Source organism: Elaeis guineensis, chromosome 5 (genome assembly GCF_000442705.2).
Source record: "Elaeis guineensis isolate ETL-2024a chromosome 5, EG11, whole genome shotgun sequence".
NCBI lineage: Eukaryota > Viridiplantae > Streptophyta > Magnoliopsida > Arecales > Arecaceae > Elaeis > Elaeis guineensis.
Genome location: NC_025997.2, coordinates 130,965,635 through 130,977,278, shown reverse-complemented (window position 1 = coordinate 130,977,278; position 11,644 = coordinate 130,965,635). Strand labels below are relative to the sequence as shown.

General features: G+C 37.8%; 1 protein-coding gene across 3 annotated transcripts; it reads left to right on the top strand.

The window, feature by feature from the left end:
* Positions 1 to 551: 551 nt before the first annotated feature.
* LOC105046348 (protein NEDD1) lies at positions 552 to 11,552 on the top strand. 3 transcript variants are annotated; one of them, XM_073258618.1, is made up of 11 exons: positions 552 to 843; positions 943 to 1,212; positions 2,361 to 2,473; positions 4,320 to 4,580; positions 4,713 to 4,817; positions 5,890 to 5,955; positions 6,138 to 6,359; positions 8,175 to 8,705; positions 9,199 to 9,825; positions 9,931 to 10,110; positions 11,073 to 11,552. In XM_073258618.1, exons 2-11 carry the CDS (start codon positions 1,056 to 1,058, stop codon positions 11,223 to 11,225), a joined length of 2,415 nt encoding a protein of 804 aa, XP_073114719.1. In that variant the 5' UTR covers positions 552 to 843; positions 943 to 1,055; the 3' UTR covers positions 11,226 to 11,552. The 3 variants fall into 3 exon arrangements, with proteins under 3 accessions (XP_073114719.1, XP_010923208.3, XP_073114718.1); XM_010924906.4 differs by having other exon boundaries at positions 552 to 968; positions 1,056 to 1,212; XM_073258617.1 differs by having other exon boundaries at positions 553 to 843; positions 1,008 to 1,212.
* Positions 11,553 to 11,644: the final 92 nt, after the last annotated feature.

Here is an 11,644-nt window from a genome sequence, read left to right as displayed (position 1 = left end):
TGATGTTTATTCAGACTCTTTAGCCAATATGATTGATCTACTTCCAATAATACACCAGTACCTTTAATCTATCTTCAAATGCCGTTATAAAATCAAGATATGATGAGATGCGAGAATTTTTTATTTGACGATAAGAAGTACATCCTAAGCATACTATGTCAATCCAAAAAACTTATCACCATTGCTATGCGGCGGTGACAAGCCAATACTAATTAGATTTATCTTTTAAAATAATTAAAATATATTATATTTTCTAGTAGAAGGGATTTTTTAGAACTTTGATTAAAAAAAAAGAAGCCAAGTAAAGATACACTAGCAATGTATATGGACTCTATTTGGACAGAATTAGAAGAGATACTGGTGAAGAAAAAAGCGAAGATGAAACATAATACATTAAATGAAAAATTTTATTACGAGACACCAGCCATTGTTAAAAGGAGATACAACGGAGGACCTTCAAGTCGTTAATTTAATCCAAAGTTAAACTTGCCGGCCGAATGAATCATAAAATTTGAAGAAAGAGAGAATCTCGTGTTCCGCCGCACCAACGACACAAACTCGCTACCGACCGTTCACTTCCCAAATCCCAGCACCATCACGAGATGAGCAAAAGATCCAATTGGACGTCCGCAACGCATACGGAAACTCCACTGCTAGTAGTTCCGACGGAACGAAAGAAAACACAAAATCCAAAACCCATTTGAAAACACCGGCCGAGTTGCCATCGGTGCTGGGTTCCACTCCATCCCTCTTTTACTCCCCACTCGAATTCTTTCTACTTCCCCCCGATTTTTTTTTCTTACGAGTAAAAGAATCGATAAAGGGAGAGAATTTGAATCAGAGGTACTTCCTGATCTCGTTATTGGGGTTTTGATTTTGATCTCTCCTTGTTTCTTCACAGGGTTTTTGATCTCGCTCTATCTTCCCTCGCCGTCGAATTAGGGCATTGCTGTTTTTCTGAGGAAAAGGTTAGGGCATTGCTTTGATCTTTTGAGTTTTTCAATCAGCCTATGATTTTGATCGGGCGAGCCTTCGATTCCTGATCCGATCGGAAGATGAGCTTCGTGGATCCGTCGGCTTCCCTACTGACCACGTGCGGAGGGGACACTGTCAAGATTTTCGATGTTACGGTGGATTCGGGCGATCCGTGCGTGCTGAGCTACACTCCCTCCCCAGGATTCCAAGTGAACTCCGTCAGATGGAACCACACCAGTAAACCCAGTCTATTTTTTTGCTCTTTTTTTTCCGATCTTCTATTCCTTTTTATTTTTGGGAAAAATATCTTTTTTTGTTTTTTTCAATGGATAAGTTGGTTGTGCTCGCAATTTCGTGAGAGAATTCTGATATTTGCTTGCGCTAGTTTTAGGACATTAAAAGAAAAAAAAAAAACTTGAAAAGGAAAACAATGAGGAAAAAAGGAGAGAATGGATCTCAGAATAATGAGGCGCACTCACAGACTCGTAGCTGTATGATAGTCAGAAAACCTAATTCAGCTATTTAATGTGAACATCGAGAATCGTTCTTTTCCATCAGTTCCTTTTAAGGCAGCCTTTTATCTATAGACGGAATCTATTTAGGTTACTTGCATAACTATTATCCAATTCACAAAAAGTTATCCTGCTTTTAAACAAGAAGAAAGATAATAATTTCTCTTACATGATACATGCTTCATTGATCCTTCATGTGATGGCAAACAGGCATCTTTCCTAAGCAGTGATGTTCAAGTAATTCTAAACATGCTTTTACCTTTTTTAACTAATTTGTTTCATTTGCATTGCAACATCCTCGATAACGTTGATTTGATTAAATCTAGATGTTTTAGTTTTTCCTCTGTCGTCTTTGCTGATATATACATTTCTTTTTGCCATGCTTTTTCGTTTCTCTTTTTTCTTTGATTTTTAACTTTCAGTTTTTTTTGCTGCACTGATTTATCTAATTTTCCACTTCAAATATACTGTATTTTTCCTTTTCTGAATCATGCTTTAGATGGATTTTTCTTTTTTGGATTTTGATTTTTGAAAACTTGCTTAATTAGAACCAGCACAACACAACATAGCTAATTTGTGCTTGTTGAGTAGCCAGTGGATACTACACATATTGGTTAATATTTTATGCCCTTTGGACTTGGCTGACCAGATTATATTAGGATCTTGATTGCTTTACCTTTGCATGGCCTTTCTGAACCAAAGTGTTAGGTTGTTCTGAGATGTGTCTGTGGTACGGTTGTCATTGATTGGGCACAAATCCTTAATTTAATATATTGTGATACTCTAGAAGATGATAAAACACCTTTGAAATGTATGCACTTGATCTGAGTTATGAGAATATTTTCATCTTAGTGTTACTTATTGTTGTTGCAGATCTAGTGGTTGCCAGTACTGGGGATGACAGGAAGATCTCCCTGTGGCATAAAAATGGTCAAAATGTGGGAGTTATACCCCTTTGTGGGAGTGTTCTTGGTGATGATATAGAAGTAACTTTCCAATTGTTTATATTCTTTCAGTATTTACATGATGAATGGGCTTTTTTGATTCCCTGAACATTTTAGACTTAACATGTTTGCCATTCAATTGGTTCATCTTGTTGTTTTGTGGATTTGAGTTTTTGCATTGGTGCAATTCCTGTAAGTTCATAGTCTGTGCAAGTGTACTTGCTTTGTGGATTACTGGGAAGGTTGGGTGAATCAGTTAGCATATATGGCATTGCAGTGTGCTTCTGTGAGATGAGATGGAAATATTTAAACTTGGCCATGGGTCAGCTATCTAAACCTTCTTAAAATTTGATTGAAGTCTTAATATTGCTTTAAAAAAATGCAATTTAATACTCTCTTGAACTAATCATGTCTTTATCCAGAAAGGTTTTATGGTCTTGTAGGTGTTTTCCCGTATTAACTGGAAGTTAAACTTTGTAGTACTTGATTCATTTTGTTACTTTAATCTGGGTACTGACAAAGAAATGTTTTAATAATAAGATGTAATGATAGAGAGGGTGAACAAGTTATCCAAGTCCTCTTATCACAGTGATAAGGTGGACCAGCAAATGGATGAGAAAAAAAGACAAAAAGCAAAAACAATAAAAAAAGCAACAGAAAACACTCACGTTCCACATTACTTGCATTACTGTGGTACTTGGGTTCAGATATGTGTTTAGGATATTTTTCTTGGGTTACAATTCCACTAAATTTTGGTTAATTTTTCATGCCCAACATTTTTGCTATGCAGGATATTGCAAGCATGTCATGGTCGATATGTGCACAAAGATACATTAGAAACCATTCCCAAATGTCATTTTTCACTCTAAACAATTCCAACATTTCTTATAGTTTGTTTGAGTGGATACTTTTAATATTTGCACATTAAACATTGTGTTATTGTCATGTATCTGGCTTTAGTTCTGCTGCTCGAGCATGAAGGTTACTTCTTACCTATTCTAGGGTCACTAGATATGCCAACATAAACTAGAAGAATAGAATTTCAAAAGTCAAATGGACTCCACTCAATTAAGCTACAATCCCAAACTAGTTGTGGTCAGCTCAACTCACCTCAACTAGGCCTTTATTCCAAACTAGTTGAAACACTCAACTCAAGGAAGCCTTAATCCCAAACTAGTTGGGGTTGGCTTAACTCAACTCAGCCTTAATCCCTAATTAATTAGGTTGAAACATAGGTGGGGGTGTCAAAAGTCAAATATTATGAGAAAAATAAGATGGCATATGAGATAATTAAGAACAATAGAAGGGCTAATACTATTTCTTTTTTAGAGAGCAGGAGGAGCAGATGCAATGGCTTAGCTTTTTTAACTGGATGAAGGGAGAGATCAAACATAGGCCTCTAGTATCAACAGTTATTTACCAACTCTGCCATCAGCACCTTCAAAAAGCTAAGAATAGTTAAATAGTTGTAATGATCCAAGTAATTTGGCTGGTTATTTCAACTAATATAGCAATCATTATTTATTTGTCATGAAGCATGGATTTTTCTACATGTCAACTTCCATTTTCAGTTTGTCCAGCATTTAAGAAGTCAAACCTGCACATATATTTGTTACACTGCTGAATTGTTACAGAATTTGCAGCTTGATACTGTTATTTAAACAGAGACAAATCAGAGTTGCATATTGCATAAAATGATATTTAACAATTGTTCATAACCAGATTCTTAACCAATGGGCTGTGGCCATAAAATTGGTCTGATGCCATGTGGGGTATCACCTAAACCTCCATGCATAAATATTATCAAACACTATCACTTATTTGGATCATGTTTTGAGACCACAGTTTCTCTAAGCATTTTCTGAAAATCTATTTCCTTAATTTGCAGGAGGCTATAGTTTCTATCAGCTTTAGCAACAAAGGTTCTAGATATCTTTGTTCTGGTGGAAGTGGTAATATTGTCAGAATATGGGATTTACAAAGAAAACGCTGCATCAAATGGTTGAGTGGTCATACTGATACGATCACCGGTGTCATGTACAACTGCAAAGATGAGCATTTGGCATCCATCAGTGTGAAGGGGGAACTTATTCTCCACAATCTTGCTTCTGGAGCACGGGCTGCTGAACTCAAGGATCCAAATGGGCAGGTTGTTTGGTTTTCTTTTCTTTTCTTTTTTAACTGATTTTGTTTGTACTTCATCTTATTGCCATTCATGTAAATATGTTTTTAGAAACTGTTTCTGAATCTGATATTTAACCCGTTAATGCTCTAAGACCAGGTATTAAGAGTGCTTGATTATTCCCGACTTAGTCGGCACATTTTGGTGACAGCAGGTGATGATGGATCTGTACATCTGTGGGATATAACTGGCCGCAGTCCAAAGGTATGGAAAATATTGCTGAATCTCTCTGCATATTATAAAAATGAAAATGAGATTCTTCTGGGTAACATTCTGGTTTAGAATTGTGTGATGAAATTTTTTCCTATTACTTCTGGTGATAACAGCTGACTGTTGTAGGTTTTTTCCTATGTACATAACAAGGTTCCAGAACTGTATAAAAATCCTAAATGCTTCCACTGTTTGATGCAACGTTCACTGTTCTGTTACCTTACTGAATATAGTACAGTGTGCTTGGTACAGTATAGTCTCCGTACCAATACAGGCTGAGGGACTTTTATCGCTCTCAGCCATGGTACCACCCGAAACTAGGAGGTACAAATCGGTACATGATAAAATTGGACTGGACTAGTGGGTTGCACCTAATACAAACTGGTTCAGCCCCTGCACCGTACCAAACCTTAGTACCATGCAATACCTAATTGATATAATACAGCATGCCCTGTTGGGGTGGTACAAGTGGGTCTTGCAAACCATGGTTTGATGCTCCTGTAACTTGCTTCTAAGTCATGACAGGATATTTTCTTTGGACTGTTTAGATGGTCTGGGTGTTCAGGAAGGCTGATAATTTAGCATGATTTTGGAGGTTTTAGTAGTTCACATTAATGATTTACACACATGATGTAAGCTATGATTCTATAAATACATGTGGATGTGTAGGCATTTAAAACCTTTTGAAAACTGTGAACTGAAAATCAATTGGAGTGTCTTTAAAGTCTGTTATGCTTTTTCCCCTCATGTTAAGGCCTCCTTTCACTCTCTTTGCCCAAGCAATTCAATCTTCCAACATATTGAAATTTAAATACTCATGGATTTTGAACGGAAGGAAACACAGATGTCCATCATGTCTATTAGTCTTCAGTTTTTCATCCTCTTTGTGCTATAAAATTTCTGAAGATATAGACAAACTACTATAATTAAATCACTGTTACACCCCACTTATTGGTTAATGAATTTTATGCTGAAAGTCATTGTGCCTCCAGTTATTTCATGTTGTTTTGATGCTTGGTTGCTTCATGTTTATATGACTTTAGCTCACTACTGTCACTGGATACAGATTTCTTGGCCGAAGCAGCATTCTGCTCCAACAACTGGTGTTTGCTTCTCACCATCAAGTGACAAGGTTTCATCTTTTTCTTAGTTGTCACTGGTTTAGATGAATAGTGTACATGATAAGTTAATGCATGTGGTCAAGATGTGAACTTTTTTGCCTCTTTGTCATTGATTCTTTTTGTAAGTTTCTTCAATTTTTATGGATATGATATATAATTGATACCTCTTGACATTGTTCTTACCTTCTTATAGATAGTTGCCAGTGTTGGTCTAGATAAAAGGTTGTATACATATGATTCTGGGACAAGAAGGCCCACATCATGCACTCATTATGAGGCACCTTTCTCCTCGCTGGCATATCATGATGATGGCAATGTACTGGCTGCTGGAACAAATAGTGGACGCGTAGTATTCTATGATGTTCGGGGAAAACCTCAACCTTTTACTGTTCTTCGTGCATATCATAGTTCTGAGGTATTAATCTTCTCTAAATATGCTATAAGACAGAAAATCTCTAAAACTGGGATTAACTTCTTCATTTCTTGGTTGCTTGCCTTTCTATTGATTCTTGACCGGGTCTCTGTAGATACGTGGTAGTCTTTTTGTTAATAGAGTAAAAAATACTGGATAATATTTTATACTCCTGTGCAAGTTATTAGTATCTTCACCGTGAATTTGTCCATCAATGCCATGGTAAAATAAATAATTGAATGAATAGTATCTTCTGGTAGCAAACCTCTGTGTGTGTGGCCATTCCGGTATCATTCATATTCATACTTTTGGTTCCACAACCTCGACGTGAAGAAGAAATTGATTTTTTAGATTTTTAGAGTAATCCTCACTGTATCTAGATTTGCTAGCATCTATCATGTGCTAATTTGTTGCACTTCAAACAAATAAATCAAAGCAAACTAGTTATACCATCCTTTGTTTTTGCTAGAATGTCTGTCTGGTGGAATTTACAAAAACAGAAGATTGGTTTAAGGAACGGCCAAGAAAGAATTCATTCCAAACATGGGCAATCCTTATAAATGCAACTATGTTCCAATCCATTGATTTCACCAGACCTATTTTAGCAATCCTGAAGATTAAGTGCTTATGCTTGTTAGAAGAATTATGACTGCTAGTGACAGCCAAGGAGACAAACTTTGCATGATAGTAAATTAGTTTCTGGGCTAACATAAATAAGATAAAATTCAGACTTGAACATGCCACAGTGAAATTTAGAACTTTTTTCCTTGAAAGAAGAAGAGTTACTTCTAATGCAGAAGACCTTTTCTTTTTCTTTTTTTTTTCTTTCTTTCTTTCTTTCTTTCTTTTTTTTTTGCAATGATGTCTTTTCTGGGGATTTTTGTTGCCATTTAAATCTGACCACTACTTAGTGTATGTGACATAGCTCTTATGCATATGTGGTTAGTTACTGCAACCACACATTGTTCATGGTTTCTGTATTTAACAGTAGTTTCTTGATAGCAAGATTTGCCATACCGTGCCGAACCGGCCGGTACACTATCTCGTACCGGACCGGCGGGGAACCGGTACGATTCGGTCGGTAAAATTGGTACACCGGCGGTACCGAAGAAAAAAGAACAGAAAGTGAGAAAGAGAGAGAGAGGGGAGGGGAGGGAGGGAGGTGGGAGCCGCCGGAGGCTGGCGGTGGCCGGCTGTGGCCGTCGGAGGACTTCTGAACCCCATATTGCCCGATAGGGCTTTCAAGAGAGCAAAAAAGAGAGATAGCGCTCGGAGGGGGGCGGGGAAACTACCGGACGGACGGTGCCTCCGTTGCGAGGCTCCCGGTGGCCGGTTTCACTTAAAATCATGTTTTTAAAAAAAAAATTGCGAAAGAGGGGCGATGCCCCTGTTTCACGCCTGCGGCACCGCGCGCGTGGACTGCGTCCTCAGACGGCCAGTCGGAGGCCGTCCGGCGGCTCCGTCGGCTCCTTCCCCTTCCTCTTTTTTTTCCTTCCTCTCTCTCTCTCTATTTCTCTTTATTTCTTTCTTTTTTTCTTTCGGTTCGGGTCGTCAGTTCGGTATGGTATGAAATCATACCGAACCGTACCGCCGGCCGGCCGAAACGGCCGGCGGTACCAGTTCAGCATACCTTGCTTGATAGTATTTCTTTCTGATAACATCTGGATTACTTTCTGAGTATTTTGTTTTCCATATAGTAATCCTTAAATTAAACATAATAAAATGGACTTCTTGTAATTTTGTCTGCACGTACATACCTTATTGTTGGAGTTATATCCTTTTTTATTTATTTAGTTTTGTTTTTCATTTTCTAATCAGGCAGTTGCAAGTTTGTGTTGGCAAAGGTCAAAGCCTGTCATTGTAAATGAGAATAGTTGCAGTGCTGAAATTGCTCTTCTTGGAGGTACCGGTGAAGATTCTGTTCTTATGCCAGATCCCCTGCCTTCTGCGGCAGCATTGAGTTTCCCTCCTGCAACAGTGCCTAGCTTTCGCTCTTCTTTGACAACAAGCACTAGTGGGTCGACATCAACTACACCTACAGTAGAGGTAACTCCACAGCGGAGTCGACTTTGGACAGGTGGATCTTTGGCAAAGCTACAAGCACCCCGGTCTAGTTATAACTTAAAGGATGATGATATGGATGTATTTTCCCCGCTTGTGGATGTTCAGCCAATCACGCCATCTCTTGGCAATTGGTGGGATGACCATGATGAAGCAAAAAAGGTTAACGTGCCCGGCGAGGAGAAATCTGCTGCATTTCCTTCCTCAGTTAGGAGATTTCCTTATAGTGAAGGAAGCACTGATTCTCATCCAATCTCAGATTGGAGGTCAAGTTCAACATCCAAACAGGTTTTATACTTGATTCTCGCTTGTTGCATATTGCTGTCGGTCAGTATGTAGAAAGTGGTTGTAGGTATGGAGTGAATGTTGTCTCTATCTAGCATGATCGTGCCTGCAACCTGTTGGCATGCATAACCCATAGCTAGAAAACACAGCAACCAACTGCAACTATTTGACCGTTTCATTTGAAGAGGCTTGCAAATTTTGGGAAGAGCTTGTCTAAGGTCCTACCATATGAAGGTCCTATTAAAAATTGATTTGACATGATTTTCAGTTATGCTTCTCATAAGATGACTCTAGTTGATGAATTTATTTATGCATCTTTTCTTTTTTTAATTTTAATAGCATATGGGATGATGTAAGAATGTAAGGTGAAAAGGCAGTAGCATGGCTGTATTCAGCTATCTTATTCTTTCTGTAGACGTTATGACATATCATTCTATTGTATAATTCAGTAGCCTATGGAAATCTTTTAATTAAAATTTGATCATCAATATTGCAGGACAGTGCTTCTGTTGCATCATTGGTTGCCACACCAGTTGCCTCTTCAAGGAGTGAAACATCATCTTTCTCTCCAACCTCTCCTGGAGCCTGGGGTGGGAATGCATTGTCGGACAAGTTAACTCATCACCACCAGCCAACTTCACTGGCACGCTTCGTGCCTTCTGTATCATTAGCTTCTGGGTCCATATTTGCAGGCTTGCAAGATTCATCTTCATCCATCAGTCACTCCACCAAGAACTCTATGAACAATTCTAGCACAAATTTTGTAACCCTGCAGAACAAACTTACATTAAACAATACAAATTCTTCTGAAATCGTGGAATCCTCATCTGCCTGCCACCTTAGCTCTGTCTCCGCATCGTTAGGAGCTAAGACAATATCATCATCATCATCATCTAATCTTGAGTTGCCAGGAACAGTGCTGTCAACTTTCTCTCGGAGGTATACGGCATATGCTGAGAGAATAAGCACCACCTCTTCCTTCAGTGAGGGAATAGCTTCAGCAGTGGGTTCACCAAAATCAAAGAAAACAGGAGCAGAACCTAGAGAAGAATTGTTAAATAGCTTGCTATCAAGGCAAGAAGCATCAACTACGTCTGGGACAGGGAGCCTTCCAGCAATCAATGTAATCAGACATGCATGCACATAAACACAAATGCAATGCACACTCGTGCACCTCTATGAATTTGCGTGAGAAGTTGAAGCTTGTGCATAATTTTTGTTGTAACAGGGAGCGCCATCTCAATCTATGCGAACATTAGGTCAGCCAACAGATCAACAAGGAACTTCATTTTCACTTCAGTTAGTCCAGCGCACTCTTGAAGAGAGTTTGGGATCCATGCAGAAGTCCATCCACGAAGATGTGAGGAATCTTCATATCGAGCTGCTAAGACAATTCCATATGCAGGAGGTAGATCATATTGATGATTAATATTTAACTTCCTGTAAACATCTGTATCCAAACACTGTTTAAAATTTCTATGCACAAATATGCATTACTTTTTTCTTAAAAAAATGCATTGAATTTTCAGCCATAGACTTTTACGCTAGCTAGGGTGTTTGAATTTAAGTGGGAGATATAGCTCTGTGCATTCCTTTCAACATAAACATAAAGACCAAATGTTTTTTCATCAATCTGGGTCAGTTATACAGACCATAGTATCATATTTTGCATTGATTTCTATGCAAGGTCCAGTCCAAAATGGAAACCTCCATACCTGAAATTGCCTTCCTATGTGCCACACCTTTTGGAATCTTGCCCCCACTGCTCTCCAACTTCTCAATGCTGCTTACCCCCAAATCAAATAAATATTTTCAGTCGATGCCATCTTTTATTATGATCGGTTTTATCATAACTATAACTATTATCTATTTACTGTATCTGAAACCTTATAGTACCTATCACCTTTAAGTGAGTGCTTTCTTGCATGGATGCTTTAACATCCTAATTTCTATGAGGTCTATGGTTTCTTCCTTCTATCCAAACAGTTTGGTCCTCTATTTTGACCCCAAAACCTGTATGTAACTCTCTTCTTGCCAAGGCTGTATATGGCTTGTGTCGCACATGACTCTGAGCATCTTAAACAATAGTTCTTGAAGTTAAATATATGCAAATTTTACTTTAATTTCCTCTAATGTACTTATCTTACCTCATTTTATCGGGATCGCAAATCTTGAGTTCATGCTCTTTTGATGTTATCCATAATTTCAATATACTTTCTTATTTATAATTAATGATCCGCATCGTGAAGCTATTTTTCAAAGCGTATTTGTTATGTTTATCATTAAGTCATAGTGGTAACCTTTATAATGATGATAATTCTGTACTGTCATCTCTTAAGCAGTGTTTCTCATATTTTATGATGATGACAGATAGAAATGTTGGGCTTGCTGACCTCAATCCTAGAGAAGCAAGATGAGTTGATGAAAGAAATACAGTCATTACGGAGGGAAAACCAGCAGCTCCGCCAACTACTTGAAAGGGATTTCAAGCAAATTATAATCCATTTTTTTGGGTGTTTTTGACTTTTAGAATGGTCAAGATTTGTGGTGTGCATATAGTTTAAAATAATTGGATTACTGCTTAGGAGCTCATCAATGTGTAAGCAAGGTTAGAACTAAAAGATTCTCTGAAATATTAGTATATTTTGACCATGCTGATGTTCTGGGTTATGCTTATGAGAGAGAAAAAGTAGAGAATATAATTGAGTGGATTGAGATGCGATTTTGTCTTCAGAAATTGTATGTGATCATTATAGATTTCAATTATTGGGTTTTAAAGTATGTAGATAGTTGTACATATATAAGAATATCTGATTGCAAAGCAAGGGATTGATCCTTTTCTGTGGAGTTTTTCTTGATTCTTTGAATTTCTTGCCCCTCCATATCTATTTTGTAGTTATTAGTATTTTTGTAAAAGAGAATGGTAAAGATTTGGCTGTAGG

What these genes read in the sequence shown, in the direction of transcription:
- LOC105046348 (XM_073258618.1), top strand. Translation starts at nt 1,056, where the DNA reads ATGAGCTTCGTGGATCCGTCGGCTTCCCTACTGACCACGTGCGGAGGG. An exon ending in TAACTGGCCGCAGTCCAAAG is followed by an intron (nt 4,818 to 5,889) that starts GTATGGAAAATA and finishes CACTGGATACAG; the next exon opens with ATTTCTTGGCCGAAGCAGCA. An exon ending in GACAATTCCATATGCAGGAG is followed by an intron (nt 10,111 to 11,072) that starts GTAGATCATATT and finishes TGATGATGACAG; the next exon opens with ATAGAAATGTTGGGCTTGCT.